Source organism: Panulirus ornatus, chromosome 6, assembly GCF_036320965.1.
Source record: "Panulirus ornatus isolate Po-2019 chromosome 6, ASM3632096v1, whole genome shotgun sequence".
NCBI classification, from domain to species: Eukaryota; Metazoa; Arthropoda; class Malacostraca; order Decapoda; family Palinuridae; genus Panulirus; species Panulirus ornatus.
In genome coordinates, this window is record NC_092229.1 from 1,146,997 (window position 1) to 1,166,657 (window position 19,661).

The 19,661-nt window shown below is 42.0% G+C and overlaps 1 protein-coding gene across 1 annotated transcript in view; it reads right to left on the reverse strand.

The window, feature by feature from the left end:
- The window catches only part of LOC139749260 (uncharacterized), a 481,728-nt gene that overhangs the window by 252,213 nt on the left and 209,854 nt on the right, over positions 1 to 19,661 (reverse strand). The window contains exons 21-23 of the mRNA XM_071662996.1: positions 10,187 to 10,260; positions 9,830 to 10,027; positions 2,995 to 3,127 (exon numbers count right to left, since the gene is read on the reverse strand). Of these exons, the coding sequence (XP_071519097.1) occupies positions 2,995 to 3,127; positions 9,830 to 10,027; positions 10,187 to 10,260 (405 nt within the window). The remainder of the gene's footprint in view (positions 1 to 2,994; positions 3,128 to 9,829; positions 10,028 to 10,186; positions 10,261 to 19,661) is intronic.

Here is a 19,661-nt window from a genome sequence, read left to right on the forward strand (position 1 = left end):
CTTCCTCACACAAGTCTCCTTCCCAAGCTCACTTACTCTCACCATTCTCTTCACCCCAACATTCTCTCTTCTTTTCTGAAAACCCCCACAAATCTTCACCTTCGCCTCCACAAGATAATGATGAGACATCCCTCCAGTTGCAACTCCAGTACATTAACATCCAAAAGTCTCTCTTTCGTGCGTCTATCAATTAACACGTAATCCAATAATGCTCTCTGGCCATCTCTCCTACTTACATACGTATACTTATGTATATCTCGCTTTTTAAACCAGGTATTCCCAATCACCAGTCATTTTCAGCACATAAATCTACAAGCTCTTCACCATTCCCATTTACAACACTGAACACCCCATGTATACCAATTATTCCCTCAACTGCCACATTACTCACCTTTGCATTCAAATCACCCATCACTATAACCCGGTCTTGTGCATCAAAACCACTAACACACTCATTCAGCTGTTCCCAAAACACCTGCCTCTCATGAGCTTTCTTCTCATGCCCAGGTGCATATGCACCAATAATCACCCATCTCTCTCCACCAACTTTCAGTTTTACCCATATCACTCTAGAAATTACTTTCTTACACTCTATCACATACTCCCACAACTCCTGATCCAGGAGTAGTGCTACTCCTTCCCTTGCTCTTGTCCTCTCACTAACCCCTGACTTTACTCCCAAGACATTCCCAAACCACTCTTCCCCTTTACCCTTTAGCTTCGTTTCACTCAGAGCCAAAACATCCAGGTTCCTTTCCTCAAACATACTACCTATCTCTCCTTTTTTCTCATCTTGGTTACATCCACACGCATCTAGACACCCCAATCTGACCTTCGAGGAGGATGAGCACTTTTAGAAAGTTAAAATACAAGGAGGGGAGGGTTTCTGGCCCCCCGCTCCCGTCCCCTTTAGTCGCCTTCTACAACACGTGAGGAATGCGTGGGAAGTATTCTTTCTCCCCTATCCCCAGGGATAGGATTCATATGTTAATCATTCTTGACTCAACCACCCCTGCCTCAAGGAAAAGGTTATGACCATTGATGCTTGTAGTGACATCACATGCATTGCTATGATAGGCTACGACCTAAATTTTTTCCATGCAATGATCATTTGAAGTGGAGATATCAAGGAAACCCATACATAATCTGCACCATTATATTTCATAATAATTTGTAAACCTATGATACTCTGTCAATCTATCTATCTATATTTCTATCTATTCCCAACTGGTAATCCCTCGAGGGGGTGGCCACAGCAACAGTCTCCATAACTAGCGAACTGAAACACTGTGACACTCTTACAGGATGATAGATAATAGGACTGAAAATCCACAGTAATCATATTTGTTTGTGGCAAAAACACTTCACTTCTAGAATTACTGCTTATCTCACAAAGTACAGTGTACTTGATGGTACTCCTAGCATACCTCATTTCTTCCCTCTGTGTCGAAGGCTCCAGTCAAGGACAAAAGTCCACATCAAGGCCTGGCCCTAATTGAAATATAGAGAGAATTATGAAATGAAAAAAGAAAAGACAAGAGAAAGTATTTACCAATTTTTGAGAAAATGAAAATCAGTCTTTTAAAATGTGCCAGGTCATAGTCATCTGGTAGTGGAGTAGCATAAAATAAAGGGTATACAGCAAATGTAAACAATATCTTAAAGGGCATACAGCACACGTACACAATATCTAATCACAATAAGTTGTATATTTCTTTTTAGAAAAGCATGCTCTGATTATCATAATAGCAAACTTATGGAAAAAAGTTTAATAATAATTAAGAATATTCTACAAAGTGTATAGTGGATATTAGGAATCCTGTGGTGAAAAGGTTGAGTCTTATTCATTTTTCACTATCAAATTTTGAAAAACTACTGTTTAACTATGCGATGACATAATCATGTTAGGTTTAACCGTATTTTCCACTCTACCCTGGGAACCCCTCATAATATCACAAAATCTGCTTCCTAAAAGCCTAGCATTTCATGGCATTTTACAAAGTTGCCAAATCATTTTTCTTGTGAGCAGCCAGCCATTCTGTATCTACTGAAGTTTTACCCAAACCTAAACAAAAAGGTGTACCATTTGCATATCTGGGATGGTTCTTTCTCTAGCTCAATCCTACCAAAAGCCTTCTGTCCAATCAATCCTCAAGGCACCATCACTCTTCAACTATCCCTTCTGTTTGTTACGATGTTCCTGCCCTTTCCTTGTTTTACAGATTTTATTTTTGCCATCCCACACGTAAACTGTGTTAATACCCTTGCCACCAAGGGTACACATCTGAATGCTGCTTCTCACATTCTCTGTAAGAAGACTGGTCACACTAGGATTGATCATTATGATATTTCATTCCTCAAACAGCAAAGCAAAGGAATTTTCTTTCTGTTTTCCATTCCCAATAACCTTTCTATCTAGAGGAATTTGGTCTACAAACACTTGAGGAGTTTGATTAATTTCTTCATTCTTTTAATCATGTTCTTTTTTCAACAGAGGTGCCATGCCATTTCAATCATTTCATAAAAAACATAAAATGAGTACTCCTTAGGGTCACCCCCACCCCACCTGCCCCGCCCATTCTGTGATAGAACAGGTTTCTAAGAGTGTCATAACTGATTTTTTTGTGAAAAAATTTAACCTATCTCTGTATATTAAATTCATATTTCATTAAAACTTAGCTCTTTTTTTCCACAAAAGTTTCAATTTTCTTTATAAATAATTAAGTTTGGATAATACATTAATATGTTCTTTTAGTACCTGGTTGAGATTCCTGCCTTAGTGAGGCAGCATTAGAAGAGATGACTGAGTTTCAAAATCCTTGCATAGCTACTTCTTCAGTTACTAATTCTAGAAAACGATAATAAAAGAGGGTAGAATATTCAGCCCCCATGCTTTAGACCATCTTTGTTGCTTTCTACAATGTAAGGGAGATTCACTGGCATTAGTATTACTCCTTATCCCTATATACAGATTAAGAACAGTATTTTACTAACCCATTTCAGAGGCTTTAGATCTGATATAACACTAATTGAGAGTGGGTTGGTAGCTTTTGGCATGGTGTTTAAATCAGCTTCAAAGGCTTCTCTCTGTTGTCTGAGAACTCTTAATCGGGCCACATACTCATTTCTGCAAAAGATTTTAATACAGGTTCATGCAAAACATTAAAAAAGTTAGAAATGTTAAAATCATTGATAACATTATCATCCCCCATGAGGCCCTGGCCACCTTATTATTTTCAGAATAAGGATTTCACCCTGGTGGTGGTTACTGTCAGTATGAGAGAAACAATCAAAAATCTGCTAATAAGATACCAAGTTAAATAGTTTCTCATTTGTCAAGATTCACTTTTCCTTTCCTTCCAGGGTCAGTCCATCACACAAGCTGAGAGTATACCAAGAAGGTGAAGGATTTGAAAAAACTTTCTAAACTAAGAGCAATGATAACCACAAACATCATTATCATTGTTATCATTATCATACTTTGTCGCTGTCTCCTACGTCAGTGAGGTAGCGCAAGGAAACAGACGAAAGAATGGCCCAACCCACCCATATACACATGTATATACATACACATCCACACACACACATATACATACCTATAAATTTCAACGTATACATTATATATTTATATATTTTTTTCTTTTTTTTTTCTTTGTCGCTGTCTCCTGCGTTTGTGAGGTAGCGCAAGGAAACAGACGAAAGAAATGGCCCAACCCACCCCCATACACATGTATATACATACACGTCCACACACGCAAATATACATACCTATACATCTCAACGTACACATATATATACACACACAGACACATACATATATACCCATGCACACAATTCACACTGTCTGCCTTTATTCATTCCCATCGCCACACATGGAATACCATCCCCCTTCCCCCTCATGTGTGCGAGGCAGCGCTAGGAAAAGACAACAAAGGTCCCATTCGTTCACACTCAGTCTCTAGCTGTCATGCAATAATGCCCGAAACCACAGCTCCCTTTCCACATCCAGGCCCCACACAACTTTCCATGGTTTACCCCAGACGCTTCACATGCCCTGGTTCAATCCACCGACAGCACGTCAACCCCGGTATACCATATCGATCCAATTCACTCTATTCCTTGCCCGCCTTTCACCCTTCCGCATGTTCAGGCCCCGATCACTCAAAATCTTTTTCACTCCATCTTTCCACCTCAAATTTGGTCTCCCACTTCTCCTCGTTCCCTCCACCTCTGACACATATATCCTCTTGGTCAATCTTTCCCCACTCATTCTCTCCATGTGACCAAACCATTTCAAAACACCCTCTTCTGCTTTCTCAACCACACTCTTTTTATTTCCACACATCTCTCTCACCCTTACATTACTTACTCGATCAAACCACCTCACACCACATATTGTCCTCAAACATCTCATTTCCAGCACATCCACCCTCCTGCGCACAACTCTATCCATAGCCCACGCCTCGCAACCATACAACATTGTTGGAACCACTATTCCTTCAAACATACCCATTTTTGCTTTCCGAGATAATGTTCTCAACTTCCATACATTCTTCAAGGCTCTCAGAATTTTCGCCCCCTCCCCCACCCTATGATTCACTTCCGCTTCCATGGTTCCATCCACTGCCAGATCCACTCCCAGATATCTAAAACACTTTACTTCCTCCAGCTTTTCTCCATTCAAACTTACCTCCCAGTTGACTTGACCCACAACCCTACTGCACCTAATAACCTTGCTCCTATTCACATTTACTCTTAACTTTCTTCTTTCACACACTTTACCAAACTCAGTCACCAGCTTCTGCAGTTTCTTACATGAATCAGCCACCAGCGTTGTATCATCAGCGAACAACAATTGACTCACTTCCCAAGCTCTCTCATCCACAACAGACTGCATACTTGCCCCTCTTTCCAAAACTCTTGCATTCACCTCCCTAACAACCCCATCCATAAACAAATTAAACAACCATGGAGACATCACACACCCCTGCCGCAAACCTACATTCACTGAGAACCAATCACTTTCCTATCTTCATACACGTACACATGCCTTACATCCTCGATAAAAACTTTTCACTGCTTCTAACAACTTGCCTCCCATACCATATATTCTCAAAACCTTCCACAAAGCATCTCTATAAACTCTATCATATGCCTTCTCCAGATCCATAAATGCTACATTGAAATCCATTTGCTTTTCTAACTACTTCTCGCATACATTCTTCAAAGCAAACACCTGATCCACACATCCTCTACCACTTCTGAAACCACACTGCTCTTCCCCAATCTGATGCTCTGTACATGCCTTCACCCTCTCAATCAATACCCTCCCATAGAATTTACCAGGAATACTCAACAAACTTATACTTCTGTAATTTGAGCACTCACTCTTATCCCCTTTGCCTTTGTACAATGGCACTATGCAAGCATTCCGCCAATCCTCAGGCACCTCACCATGAATCATACATACATTAAATAACCTTACCAACCAGTCAACAATACAGTCAACCCCTCTTTTAATAAATTCCACTGCAATACCATCCAAACCTGCTGCTTTGCCGGCTTTCATCTTCCGTAAAGCTTTTACTACCTCTTCTCTATTTACCAAATCATTTTCCCTAACCCTCTCACTCTGCACACCACCTCGACCAAGACACCCCACATCTGCCACTCTATCATCAAACACATTCAACAAACCTTCAAAATACTCACTCCATCTCCTTCTCACATCACCACTACTTGTTATCACCTCCCCATTAGCCCCCTTCACTGAAGTTCCCATTTGCTCCCTTGTCTTACGCACTTTATTTACCTCCTTCTAAAACATATATATATATGTATATATAGAAGGCGACTAGAGGGGACAGGAGCGGGGGGCCAGAAATCCTCCCCTCCTTGTATTTTTTAACTTTCTAAAATGGGAAACAGAAGAAGGAGTCACGCGGGGAGTGTTCATCCTCCTCGAAGGCTCACAGTGGGGTGTCTAAATGTGTGTGGATGTAACCAAGATGTGAAAAAAGGAGAGATAGGTAGTATGTTTGAGGAAAGGAACCTGGATGTTTTGGCTCTAAGTGAAAGGAAGCACAAGGGTAAAGGGGAAAAATGGTTTGGGAATGTCTTGGGAGTAAAGTCAGGGGTTAGTGAGAGGACAAGAGCAAGGGAAGGAGTAGCAGTACTCCTGAAACAGGAGTCGTGGGAGTATGTGATAGAATGTAAGAAAGTAAATTCTCGATTAATATGGGTAAAACTGAAAGTTGATGGAGAGAGACGGGTGATTATTGGTGCATATGCACCTGGGCATGAGAAGAAAGATCATGAGAGGCAAGTGTTTTGGGAGCAGCTGAATGAGTGTGTTAGTGGTTTTGATGCACGAGACCGGGTTATAGAGATGGGTGATTTGAATGCAAAGGTGAGTAATGTGGCAGTTGAGGAAATAATTGGTATACATGGGGTGTTCAGTGTTGTACATGGAAATGGTGAAGAGCTTGTAGATTTATGTGCTGAAAAAGGACTGCTGATTGGGAATACCTGGTTTAAAAAGCGAGATATACATAAGTATACGTATGTAAGTAGGAGAGATGGCCAGAGAGCGTTATTGGATTACTTGTTAATTGACAGGCGCGCGAAAGAGAGACTTTTGGATGTTAATGTGCTGAGAGGTGCAACTGGAGGGATGTCTGATCATTATCTTGTGGAGGCTAAGGTGAAGATCTGTATGGGTTTTCAGAAAAGAAGAGTGAATGTTGGGGTGAAGAGGGTGGTGAGAGTAAGTGAGCTTGGGAAGGAGACTTGTGTGAGGAAGTACCAGGAGAGACTGAGTACAGAATGGAAAAAGGTGAGAACAATGGAAGTAAGGGGAGTGGGGGAGGAATGGGATGTATTTAGGGAATCAGTGATGGATTGCGCAAAAGATGCTTGTGGCATGAGAAGAGTGGGAGGTGGGTTGATTAGAAAGGGTAGTGAGTGGTGGGATGAAGAAGTAAGATTATTAGTGAAAGAGAAGAGAGAGGCATTTGGACGATTTTTGCAGGGAAAAAATGCAATTGAGTGGGAGATGTATAAAAGAAAGAGACAGGAGGTCATGAGAAAGGTGCAAGAGGTGAAAAAGAGGGCAAATGAGAGTTGGGGTGAGAGAGTATCATTAAATTTTAGGGAGAATAAAAAGATGTTCTGGAAGGAGGTAAATAGAGTGCGTAAGACAAGGGAGCAAATGGGAACTTCAGTGAAGGGCACAAATGGGGAGGTGATAATAAGTAGTGGTGATGTGAGAAGGAGATGGAGTGAGTATTTTGAAGGTTTGTTGAATGTGTTTGATGATAGAGTGGCAGATATAGGGTGTTTTGGTCGAGGTGGTGTGCAAAGTGAGAGGGTTAGGGAAAATGATTTGGTAAACAGAGAAGAGGTAGTAAAAGCTTTGCGGAAGATGAAAGCCGGCAAGGCAGCAGGTTTGGATGGTATTGCAGTGGAATTTATTAAAAAAGGGGGTGACTGTATTATTGACTGGTTGGTAACGTTATTTAATGTATGTATGACTCATGGTGAGGTGCCTGAGGATTGGCGGAATGTGTGCATAGTGCCATTGTACAAAGGCAAAGGGGATAAGAGTGAGTGCTCAAATTACAGAGGTATAAGTTTGTTGAGTATTCCCGGGAAATTATATGGGAGGGTATTGATTGAGAGGGTGAAGGCATGTACAGAGCATCAGATTGGGGAAGAGCAGTGTGGTTTCAGAAGTGGTAGAGGATGTGTGGATCAGGTGTTTGCTTTGAAGAATGTATGTGAGAAATACTTACAAAAAGCAAATGGATTTGTATGTAGCATTTATGGATCTGGAGAAGGCGTATGATAGAGTTGATAGAGATGCTCTGTGGAAGGTATTAAGAATATATGGTGTGGGAGGAAAGTTGTTAGAAGCAGTGAAAAGTTTTTATCAAGGATGTAAGGCGTGTGTACGTGTAGGAAGAGAGGAAAGTGATTGGTTCTCAGTGAATGTAGGTTTGCGGCAGGGGTGTGTGATGTCTCCATGGTTGTTTAATTTGTTTATGGATAGGGTTGTTAGGAGGTGAATGCAAGAGTTTTGGAAAGAGGGGCAAGTATGCAGTCTGTTGGGGATGAGAGAGCTTGGGAAGTGAGTCAGTTGTTGTTCACTGATGATACAGTGCTGGTGGCTGATTCATGTGAGAAACTGCAGAAGCTGGTGACTGAGTTTGGTAAAGTGTGTGAAAGAAGAAAGTTAAGAGTAAATGTGAATAAAAGCAAGGTAATTAGGTACAGTAGGGGTGAGGGTCAAGTCAATTGGGAGGTAAGTTTGAATGGAGAAAAACTGGAGGAAGTAAAGTGTTTTCGATATCTGGGAGTGGATCTGGCAGCGGATGGAACCATGGAAGCGGAGGTAGATCATAGGGTGGGGGAGGGGGCGAAAATCCTGGGAGCCTTGAAGAATGTGTGGAAGTCGAGAACATTATCTCAGAAAGCAAAAATGGGTACGTTTGAAGCAATAGTGGTTCCAACAATGTTGTATGGTTGCGAGGCGTGGGCTATGGATAGAGATGTGCGCAGGAGGTTGGATGTGCTGGAAATGGGATGTTTGAGGACAATGTGTGGTGTGAGGTGGTTTGATCGAGTAAGTAATGTAAGGGTAAGAGAGATGTGTGGAAATAAAAAGAGCGTGGTTGAGAGAGCAGAAGAGGGTGTTTTGAAATGGTTTGGGCACATGGAGAGAATGAGTGAGGAAAGATTGACCAAGAGGATATATGTGTCAGAGGTGGAGGGAACGAGGAGAAGTGGGAGACCAAATTGGAGGTGGAAAGATGGAGTGAAAAAGATTTTGTGTGATCAGGGCCTGAACATGCAGGAGGGTGAAAGGAGGGCAAGGAATAGAGTGAATTGGATCGATGTGGTATACCGGGGTTGACGTGCTGTCAGTGGATTGAATCAGGGCATGTGAAGAGTCTGGGGTAAACCATGGAAAGTTGTGTAGGGCCTGGATGTGGAAAGGAAGCTGTGGTTTCGGGCATTATTGCATGACAGCTAGAAACTGAGTGTGAACAAATGGGGCCTTTGTTGTCTTTTCCTAGTGCTACCTCGCACACATGAGGGGGGAGGGGGATGGTATTCCATGTGTGGCGAGGTGGCGATGGGAATGAATAAAGGCAGACAGTGTGAATTGTGTGCATGGGTGTATATGTATGTGTCTGTGTGTGTATATATATGTGTACATTGAGATGTATAGGTATGTATATTTGCTTGTGTGGACGTGTATGTATATACATTGTGTATGGGGGTGGGTTGGGCCATTTCTTTCGTCTGTTTCCTTGCGCTACCTCGCAAACGCAGGAGACAGTGACAAAGCAAAATAATTAATAAATAAAATAAATAAAACATAAAAGGTAAAGGGATACTAATCAATGTGATGGGATAGCAGGCATAGTAACATGTCTTGATAAGACATGATAGAGAGGATAAGTGTTGCTGGTATGGTCATGAGATGTCATCCCTGTGGGAGTCTATGACTGGCTGAGGGCAGGCTCCAAATCAGTGAGCAAGCTATCATCTAGTTGGAGGACAGTAAAAGGTGGACAAAGCCACCCCCCCCAACACACACACACACACACACACACACACACACACACACACACACAAATACACACAAACACACACACACACAAGCAGGGAGTTACAGGGTCCTAACCCCAATATTCTGCCTAGAGAATATCTCATGCTTGTGGAACAAATACGAAAGTAAAGAAAAACTTAGTTTCATGAGATCTCTGTTATTGTTTTCAAGAAAGCACAAACACAATAATATTACTACACATCACATACTCACTGCACACTTGCACTAGATTCTAATGGATCCACAAGGAGATCAACTGTTGCTTTCTTCTTGCTTTTCCTTTTATTTCTTTTTGCAGGATTAGGTTGGACCATCTGTTCTTCACCGCCATCTGGCTTCAATATGGTAAACTGTGTAGTTTCTAAACTCTCTGGATCAATCGGCAGACTGGAAGCTGTCTGCATATATGATCTGAAAGCATTAAATAACCCATGTCATTCGAAGATTTTCACTCTCACCCTCGCCAATATATCTGCTAAAGAAACGAAAGGAAAAACTCACATGAATTCTTCTTGCAATATACAAAAAATTAATGGTTTTATGAAGAATATATATATAGAAAATACTTACTTCTTGTTACAAGTCTCAGTAATTTTGTTGTTCACTTTAATTTCATCCGCAAAAGCTTCTGTTTTGTGTGGTATCTGAAAAATGAAAAGTACATACATACATGAGAGCTTGAAAACAGATGTGAGTGGAATCATCCATTCTTTCTCTGTTCCTGATACTTCCTTACTAAAACATTGTTATCTATTTATTTATTTTGCTTTGTCGCTGTCTCCTGCGTTAGCGAGGTAGTGCAAGGAAACAGATGAAAGAATGGCCCAACCCACCCACATACACATGTACATACATACATGTCCACACACACAAATATACATACCTATACATCTCAACGTGTACATATATATACATACACAGACATATACATATATACACATGTACATAATTCATACTGTCTGCCTTTATTCATTTCCATCGCGACCCCGCCACACAAGAAATAACAACCACCTCCCCCCACATGTGCACGAGGTAGCGCTAGGAAAAGACAACAAAGGCCACATTCGTTCACACTCAGTCTCTAGCTGTAATGTAATAATGCACCGAAACCACAGCTCCCTTTCCACATCCAGGCCCCACAGAACTTTCCATGGTTTACCCCAGACGCTTCACATGCCATGGTTCAATCCATTGACAGCACATCGACCCCAGTATACCACATCGTTCCAATTCATTCTATTCCTTGCACACCTTTCACCCTCCTGCATGTTCAGGCCCCGATCACTTAAAATCTTTTTCACTCCATCTTTCCACCTCCAATTTGGTCTCCCACTTCTTGTTCCCTCCACCTCTGACACATATATTCTCTTGGTCAATCTTTCCTCCCTCATTCTCTCCATGCGCCCAAACCATTTCAAAACACCCTCCTCTGCTCTCTCAACTACACTCTTTTTATTTCCACACATCTCTCTTACCCTTTCATTACTTACATGATTAAACCACCTCACACCACATATTGTCCTCAAGCATCTCATTTCCAGCACATCCACCCTCCTCCACACAACTCTATCCATAGCCCATGCCTTGCAACCATATAACATTGTTGGGACCACTATTCCTTCAAACATACCCATTTTTGCTTTCCGAGATAATGTTCTCGACCCACACATTCTTCAACACTCCCAGAACTTTTGCCCCCTCCCCCACCCTATGATTCACTTCTGCTTCCATGGTTCCATCCGCTGCCAGATCCACTCCCAGATATCTAGAACACTTCAATTCCTCCAGTTTTTCTCCATTCAAAACTTACCTCCCAGTTAACTTGTCCCTCAACTCTACTGTACCCAATAACCTTGCTCTTATTCACATTTACTCTCAGCTTTCTGCTTTCACACACTTTACCAAACTCAGTCACCAGCTTCTGTAGTTTCTCACATGAATGAGCCACCAGTGCTGTATCATCAGTGAAAAACAACTGACTCACTTCCCAAGCCCTTTCATCCACAACCGACTGCATACTTGCCCCTCTTTCCAAAACTCTTGCATTCACCTCCCTAAAAACCCCATCCAGAAACAAATCAAACAACCATGGAGACATCACACACCCCTGCCACAAACCTACATTCACTCAGAACCAATCACTTTCCTCTCTTCCTACATGTACACATGCCTTACATCCTTGATAAAAACTTTTCACTGCTTCTAACAACTTGCCTCCCACACCATATATTCTTAATACCTTCCACAGAGAATCTCTATCAACTCTATCATATGCCTTCTCCAGATCCATAATTGCTACATACAAATCCATTTGCTTTTCTAAGTATTTCTCACATACATTCTTCAAAACAAACACCTGATCCACACATCCTCTACCACTTTTGAAACCACACTGCTCTTCCCCAATCTGATGCTCTGTACATGCCTTCACCCTCTCAATCAATACCCTCCCATATAGTTTCCCGGGAATACTCAACAAACTTATACCTCTGTATATATATTATTATAATACTCTGTCGCTGTCTCCCGCGTTAGCGAGGTAATGCAAGGAAACAGACGAAAGAATGGCTGAACCAGCCCACATACACATGTATATACATACATGTCTACACACAGCACATATACATATCTATACATCTCAACATATACATATATATATATATTTTTCATTTGCTTTGTCGCTGTCTCCCGCGTTTGTGAGGTAGTGCAAGGAAACAGACGAAAGAAATAGCCCAACCCACCCACATACACATGTATATACATACATGTCCACACACGCAAATATACATACCTATACATCTCAGTGTACACACATATATATATATATATATATATATATATATATATATATATATATATATATATATATATATATATACACACACAGACATATACATATATACACATGTACATAATTCATACTGTCTGCCTTTATCTATTCCCATCGCCACCTCGCCACACATGGAATAACATCCCCCTCCCCCCTCATGTGTGCGAGGTAGTGTTAGGAAAAGACAACAAAGGCCACATTCGTTCACACTCAGTCTCTAGCTGTCATGTAATAATGCACCGAAACCACAGCTCCCTTTTATTTTATATATATATATATATATATATATATATATATATATATATATATATATATATATATATATATATATATATATATATATATATATTATATTTATTAATTTATTATACTTTGTCGCTGTCTCCCGCGTTTGCGAGGTAGTGCAAGGAAACAGACGAAAGAGATGGCCCAACCCACCCCCATACACATGTATATACATACGTCCACACACGCAAATATACATACCTACACAGCTTTCCATGGTTTACCCCAGACGCTTCACATGCCCTGATTCAATCCACTGACAGCACGTCAACCCCAGTATACCACATCGATCCAATTCACTCTATTCCTTGCCCTCCTTTCACCCTCCTGCATGTTCAGGCCCCGATCACACAAAATCTTTTTCACTCCATCTTTCCACGTCCAATTTGGTCTCCCACTTCTCCTTGTTCCCTCCCCTCCGACACATATATCCTCTTGGTCAATCTTTCCTCACTCATTCTCTCCATGTGCCCAAACCATTTCAAAACACCCTCTTCTGCTCTCTCAACCACGCTCTTTTTATTTCCACACATCTCTCCTAGCCTTACGTTACTTACTCGATCAAACCACCTCACACCACACATTGTCCTCAAACATCTCATTTCCAGCACATCCATCCTCCTGCGCACAACTCTATCCATGGCCCACGCCTCGCAACCATACAACATTGTTGGAACCACTATTCCTTCAAACATACCCATTTTTGCTTTCTAAGATAATGTTCTCGACTTCCACACATTCTTCAACGCTCCCAGGATTTTCGCCCCCTCCCCCACCCTATGATCCACTTCCGCTTCCATGGTTCCATCCGCTGCCAGATCCACTCCCAGATATCTAAAACTCTTTACTTCCTCCAGTTTTTCTCCATTCAAACTTACTTCCCAATTGACTTGACCCTCAACCCTACTGTACCTAATTACCTTGCTCTTATATATATATATATATATATATATATATATATATATATATATATATATATATATATATATATATATATATATATATATATATATATATATCCCTGGGGATAGGGGAGAAAGAATACTTCCCACGTATTCCCTGCGTGTCGTAGAAGGCGACTAAAAGGGGAGGGAGCGGGGGGCTGGAAATCCTCCCCTCTCACTTTTTTTTTTTTTTAATTTTCCAAAAGAGAAGGGGAACAGAGAGGGGGCCCAGGTGAGGATATTCCCTCAAGGGCCCAGTCCTCTGTTCTCGGCGCTACCTCGCTGATGCGGGAAATGGCGAATGGTATGAAGGAAGAAAGGATATATATATATAGAAGAAGGTGGTGAGAGTAAGTGAGCTTGGGAAGGAGACCTGTGTGGGGAAGTACCAGGAGAGACTGTGTACAGAATGGAAAAAGGTGAGAACAATGGAAGTAAGGGGAGTGGGGGAGGAATGGGATGTATTTAGGGAATCAGTGATGGATTGCGCAAAAGATGCTTGTGGCATGAGAAGAGTGGGAGGTGGGCTGTTTAGAAAGGGTAGTGAGTGGTGGGATGAAGAAGTAAGAGTATTAGTGAAAGAGAAGAGAGAGGCATTTGGACGATTTTTGCAGGGAAAAAATGCAATTGAGTGGGAGAAGTATAAAAGAAAGAGACAGGAGGTCAAGAGAAAGGTGCAAGAGGTGAAAAAAAGGGCAAATGAGAGTTGGGGTGAGAGACTATCAGTAAATTTTAGGGAGAATAAAAAGATGTTCTGGAAGGAGGTAAATAGGGTGCGTAAGACAAGGGAGCAAATGGGAACTTCAGTGAAGGGCGTAAATGGGGAGGTGATAACAAGTAGTGGTGATGTGAGAAGGAGATGGAATGAGTATTTTGAAGGTTTGTTGAATGTGTCTGATGACAGAGTGGCAGATATAGGGTGTTTTGGTCGAGGTGGTGTGCAAAGTGAGAGGGTTAGGGAAAATGATTTGGTAAACAGAGAAGAGGTAGTAAAAGCTTTGCGGAAAATGAAAGCCGGCAAGGCAGCAGGTTTGGATGGTATTGCTGTGGAATTTATTAAAAAAGGGGGTGACTGTATTGTTGACTGGTTGGTAAGGTTATTTAATGTATGTATGACTCATGGTGAGGTGCCTGAGGATTGGCGGAATGCGTGCATAGTGCCATTGTACAAAGGCAAAGGGGATAAGAGTGAGTGCTCAAATTACAGAGGTATAAGTTTGTTGAGTATTCCTGGTAAATTATATGGGAGGGTATTGATTGAGAGGGTGAAGGCATGTACAGAGCATCAGATTGGGGAAGAGCAGTGTGGTTTCAGAAGTGGTAGAGGATGTGTGGATCAGGTGTTTGCTTTGAAGAATGTATGTGAGAAATACTTAGAAAAGCAAATGGATTTGTATGTAGCATTTATGGATCTGGAGAAGGCATATGATAGAGTTGATAGAGATGCTCTGTGGAAGGTATTAAGAATATATGGTGTGGGAGGCAAGTTGTTAGAAGCAGTGAAAAGTTTTTATCGAGGATGTAAGGCATGTGTACGTGTAGGAAGAGAGGAAAGTGATTGGTTCTCAGTGAATGTAGGTTTGCGGCAGGGGTGTGTGATGTCCCCATGGTTGTTTAATTTGTTTATGGATGGGGTTGTTAGGGAGGTAAATGCAAGAGTCCTGGAAAGAGGGGCAAGTATGAAGTCTGTTGGGGATGAGAGAGCTTGGGAAGTGAGTCAGTTGTTGTTCGCTGATGATACAGCGCTGGTGGCTGATTCATGTGAGAAACTGCAGAAGCTGGTGACTGAGTTTGGTAAAGTGTGTGGAAGAAGAAAGTTAAGAGTAAATGTGAATAAGAGCAAGGTTATTAGGTACAGTAGGGTTGAGGGTCAAGTCAATTGGGAGGTGAGTTTGAATGGAGAAAAACTGGAGGAAGTGAAGTGTTTTAGATATCTGGGAGTGGATCTGTCAGCGGATGGAACCATGGAAGCGGAAGTGGATCATAGGGTGGGGGAGGGGGCGAAAATTTTGGGAGCCTTGAAAAATGTGTGGAAGTCGAGAACATGATCTCGGAAAGCAAAAATGGGTATGTTTGAAGGAATAGTGGTTCCAACAATGTTGTATGGTTGCGAGGCGTGGGCTATGGATAGAGTTGTGCGCAGGAGGATGGATGTGCTGGAAATGAGATGTTTGAGGACAATGTGTGGTGTGAGGTGGTTTGATCGAGTAAGTAACGTAAGGGTAAGAGAGATGTGTGGAAATAAAAAGAGCGTGGTTGAGAGAGCAGAAGAGGGTGTTTTGAAATGGTTTGGGCACATGGAGAGAATGAGTGAGGAAAGATTGACCAAGAGGATATATGTGTCGGAGGTGGAGGGAACGAGGAGAAGAGGGAGACCAAATTGGAGGTGGAAAGATGGAGTGAAAAAGATTTTGTGTGATCGGGGCCTGAACATGCAGGAGGGTGTAAGGAGGGCAAGGAATAGAGTGAATTGGAGCGATGTGGTATACAGGGGTTGACGTGCTGTCAGTGGAGTGAATCAAGGTATGTGAAGCGTCTGGGGTAAACCATGGAAAGCTGTGTAGGTATGTATATTTGCGTGTGTGGACGTGTGTATGTACATGTGTATGGGGGGGGGCCATTTCTTTCGTCTGTTTCCTTGCGCTACCTCGCAAACGCGGGAGACAGCGACAAAGTATAAAAAAAAAAAAAAAAAAAAAAAAAAAATATATATATATATATATATATATATATATATATATATATATATATATATATATATATATTTTTTTTTTTTTATACTTTGTCGCTGTCTCCCGCGTTTGCGAGGTAGCGCAAGGAAACAGACGAAAGAAATGGCCCAACCCCCCCCATACACATGTATATACATACGTCCACACACGCAAATATACATACCTACACAGCTTTCCATGGTTTACCCCAGACGCTTCACATGCCTTGATTCAATCCACTGACAGCACGTCAACCCCGGTATACCACATCGCTCCAATTCACTCTATTCCTTGCCCTCCTTTCACCCTCCTGCATGTTCAGGCCCCGATCACACAAAATCTTTTTCACTCCATCTTTCCACCTCCAATTTGGTCTCCCTCTTCTCCTTGCTCCCTCCACCTCCGACACATATATTCTCTTGGTCAATCTTTCCTCACTCATCCTCTCCATGTGTCCAAACCACTTCAAAACACCCTCTTCTGCTCTCTCAACTACGCTCTTTTTATTTCCACACATCTCTCTTACCCTTACGTTACTCACTCGATCAAACCACCTCACACCACACACTGTCCTCAAACATCTCATTTCCAGCACATCCATCCTCCTGCGCACAACTCTATCCATAGCCCACGCCTCGCAACCATACAACATTGTTGGAACCACTATTCCCTCAAACATACCCATTTTTTGCTTTCCGAGATAATGTTCTCGACTTCCACACATTCTTCAAGGCCCCCAGAATTTTCGCCCCCTCCCCCACCCTATGATCCACTTCCGCTTCCATGGTTCCATCCGCTGCCAGATCCACTCCCAGATATCTAAAACACTTCACTTCCTCCAGTTTTTCTCCATTCAAACTCACCTCCCAATTGACTTGACCCTCAACCCTACTGTACCTAATAACCTTGCTCTTATTCACATTTACTCTTAACTTTCTTCTTCCACACACTTTACCAAACTCAGTCACCAGCTTCTGCAGTTTCTCACATGAATCAGCCACCAGCGCTGTATCATCAGCGAACAACAACTGACTCACTTCCCAAGCTCTCTCATCCCCAACAGACTTCATACTTGCCCCTCTTTCCAAGACTCTTGCATTTACCTCCCTAACAACCCCATCCATAAACAAATTAAACAACCATGGAGACATCACACACCCCTGCCGCAAACCTACATTCACTGAGAACCAATCACTTTCCTCTCTTCCTACACGTACACATGCCTTACATCCTCGATAAAAACTTTTCACTGCTTCTAACAACTTTCCTCCCACACCATATATTCTCAATACCTTCCACAGAGCATCTCTATCAACTCTATCATATGCCTTCTCCAGATCCATAAATGCTACATACAAATCCATTTGCTTTTCTAAGTATTTCTCACATACATTCTTCAAAGCAAACACCTGATCCACACATCCTCTACCACTTCTGAAACCACACTGCTCTTCCCCAATCTGATGCTCTGTACATGCCTTCACCCTCTCAATCAATACCCTCCCATATAATATATGGGAGGGTATATATATATCTTTTCTTTCTTTTTTCTTTCGTACTATTCGCCATTTCCCACGTCAGCGAGGTAGCGTTAAGAAGAGAGGAATGGGCCTTTGAGGGAACATCCTCACCTGGCCCCCTTCTCTGTTCCTTCTTTTGGAAAATTGAAAAAAACGAGAGGGGAGGATTTCCAGCCACCCGCTCCCTCCCCTTTTAGTCGCCTTCTACGACACGCAGGGAATACGTGGGAAGTATTCTTTCTCCCCTATCCCCAGGGATATATATATATATATATATATATATATAAAGCGAGATATACATAAGTATACTTATGTAAGTAGGAGAGATGGCCAGAGAGCATTATTGGATTACGTGTTAATTGACAGGCGTGCGAAAGAGAGACTTTTGGATGTCAATGTGCTGAGAGGTGCAACTGGAGGGATGTCTGATCATTATCTTGTGGAGGCTAAGGTGAAGATTAGTATGGGTTTTCAGAAAAGAAGAGTGAATGTTGGGGTGAAGAAGGTGGTGAGAGTAAGTGAGCTTGGGAAGGAGACCTGTGTGAAGAAGTATCAGGAGAGACTATGTACAGAATGGAAAAAGGTGAGAACAATGGAAGTAAGGGGAGTGGGGGAGGAATGGGATGTATTTAGGGAATCAGTGATGGATTGCGCAAAAGATGCTTGTGGCATGAGAAGAGTGGGAGGTGGGCTGTTTAGAAAGGGTAGTGAGTGGTGGGATGAAGAAGTAAGAGTATTAGTGAAAGAGAAGAGAGAGGCATTTGGACGATTTTTGCAGGGAAAAAATGCAATTGAGTGGGAGAAGTATAAAAGAAAGAGACAGGAGGTCAAGAGAAAGGTGCAAGAGGTGAAAAAAAGGGCAAATGAGAGTTGGGGTGAGAGACTATCAGTAAATTTTAGGGAGAATAAAAAGATGTTCTGGAAGGAGGTAAATAGGGTGCGTAAGACAAGGGAGCAAATGGGAACTTCAGTGAAGGGCGCAAATGGGGAGGTGATAACAAGTAGTGGTGATGTGAGAAGGAGATGGAATGAGTATTTTGAAGGTTTGTTGAATGTGTCTGATGACAGAGTGGCAGATATAGGGTGTTTGGGTCGAGGTGGTGTGCAAAGTGAGAGGGTTAGGGAAAATGATTTGGTAAACAGAGAAGAGGTAGTAAAAGCTTTGCGGAAGATGAAAGCCGGCAAGGCAGCAGGTTTGGATGGTATTGCTGTGGAATTTATTAAAAAAGGGGGTGACTGTATTGTTGACTGGTTGGTAAGGTTATTTAATGTATGTATGACTCATGGTGAGGTGCCTGAGGATTGGCGGAATGCGTGCATAGTGCCATTGTACAAAGGCAAAGGGGATAAGAGTGAGTGCTCAAATTACAGAGGTATAAGTTTGTTGAGTATTCCTGGTAAATTATATGGGAGGGTATTGATTGAGAGGGTGAAGGCATGTACAGAGCATCAGATTGGGGAAGAGCAGTGTGGTTTCAGAAGTGGTAGAGGATGTGTGGATCAGGTGTTTGCTTTGAAGAATGTATGTGAGAAATACTTAGAAAAGCAAATGGATTTGTATGTAGCATTTATGGATCTGGAGAAGGCATATGATAGAGTTGATAGAGATGCTCTGTGGAAGGTATTAAGAATATATGGTGTGGGAGGCAAGTTGTTAGAAGCAGTGAAAAGTTTTTATCGAGGATGTAAGGCATGTGTACGTGTAGGAAGAGAGGAAAGTGATTGGTTCTCAGTGAATGTAGGTTTGCGGCAGGG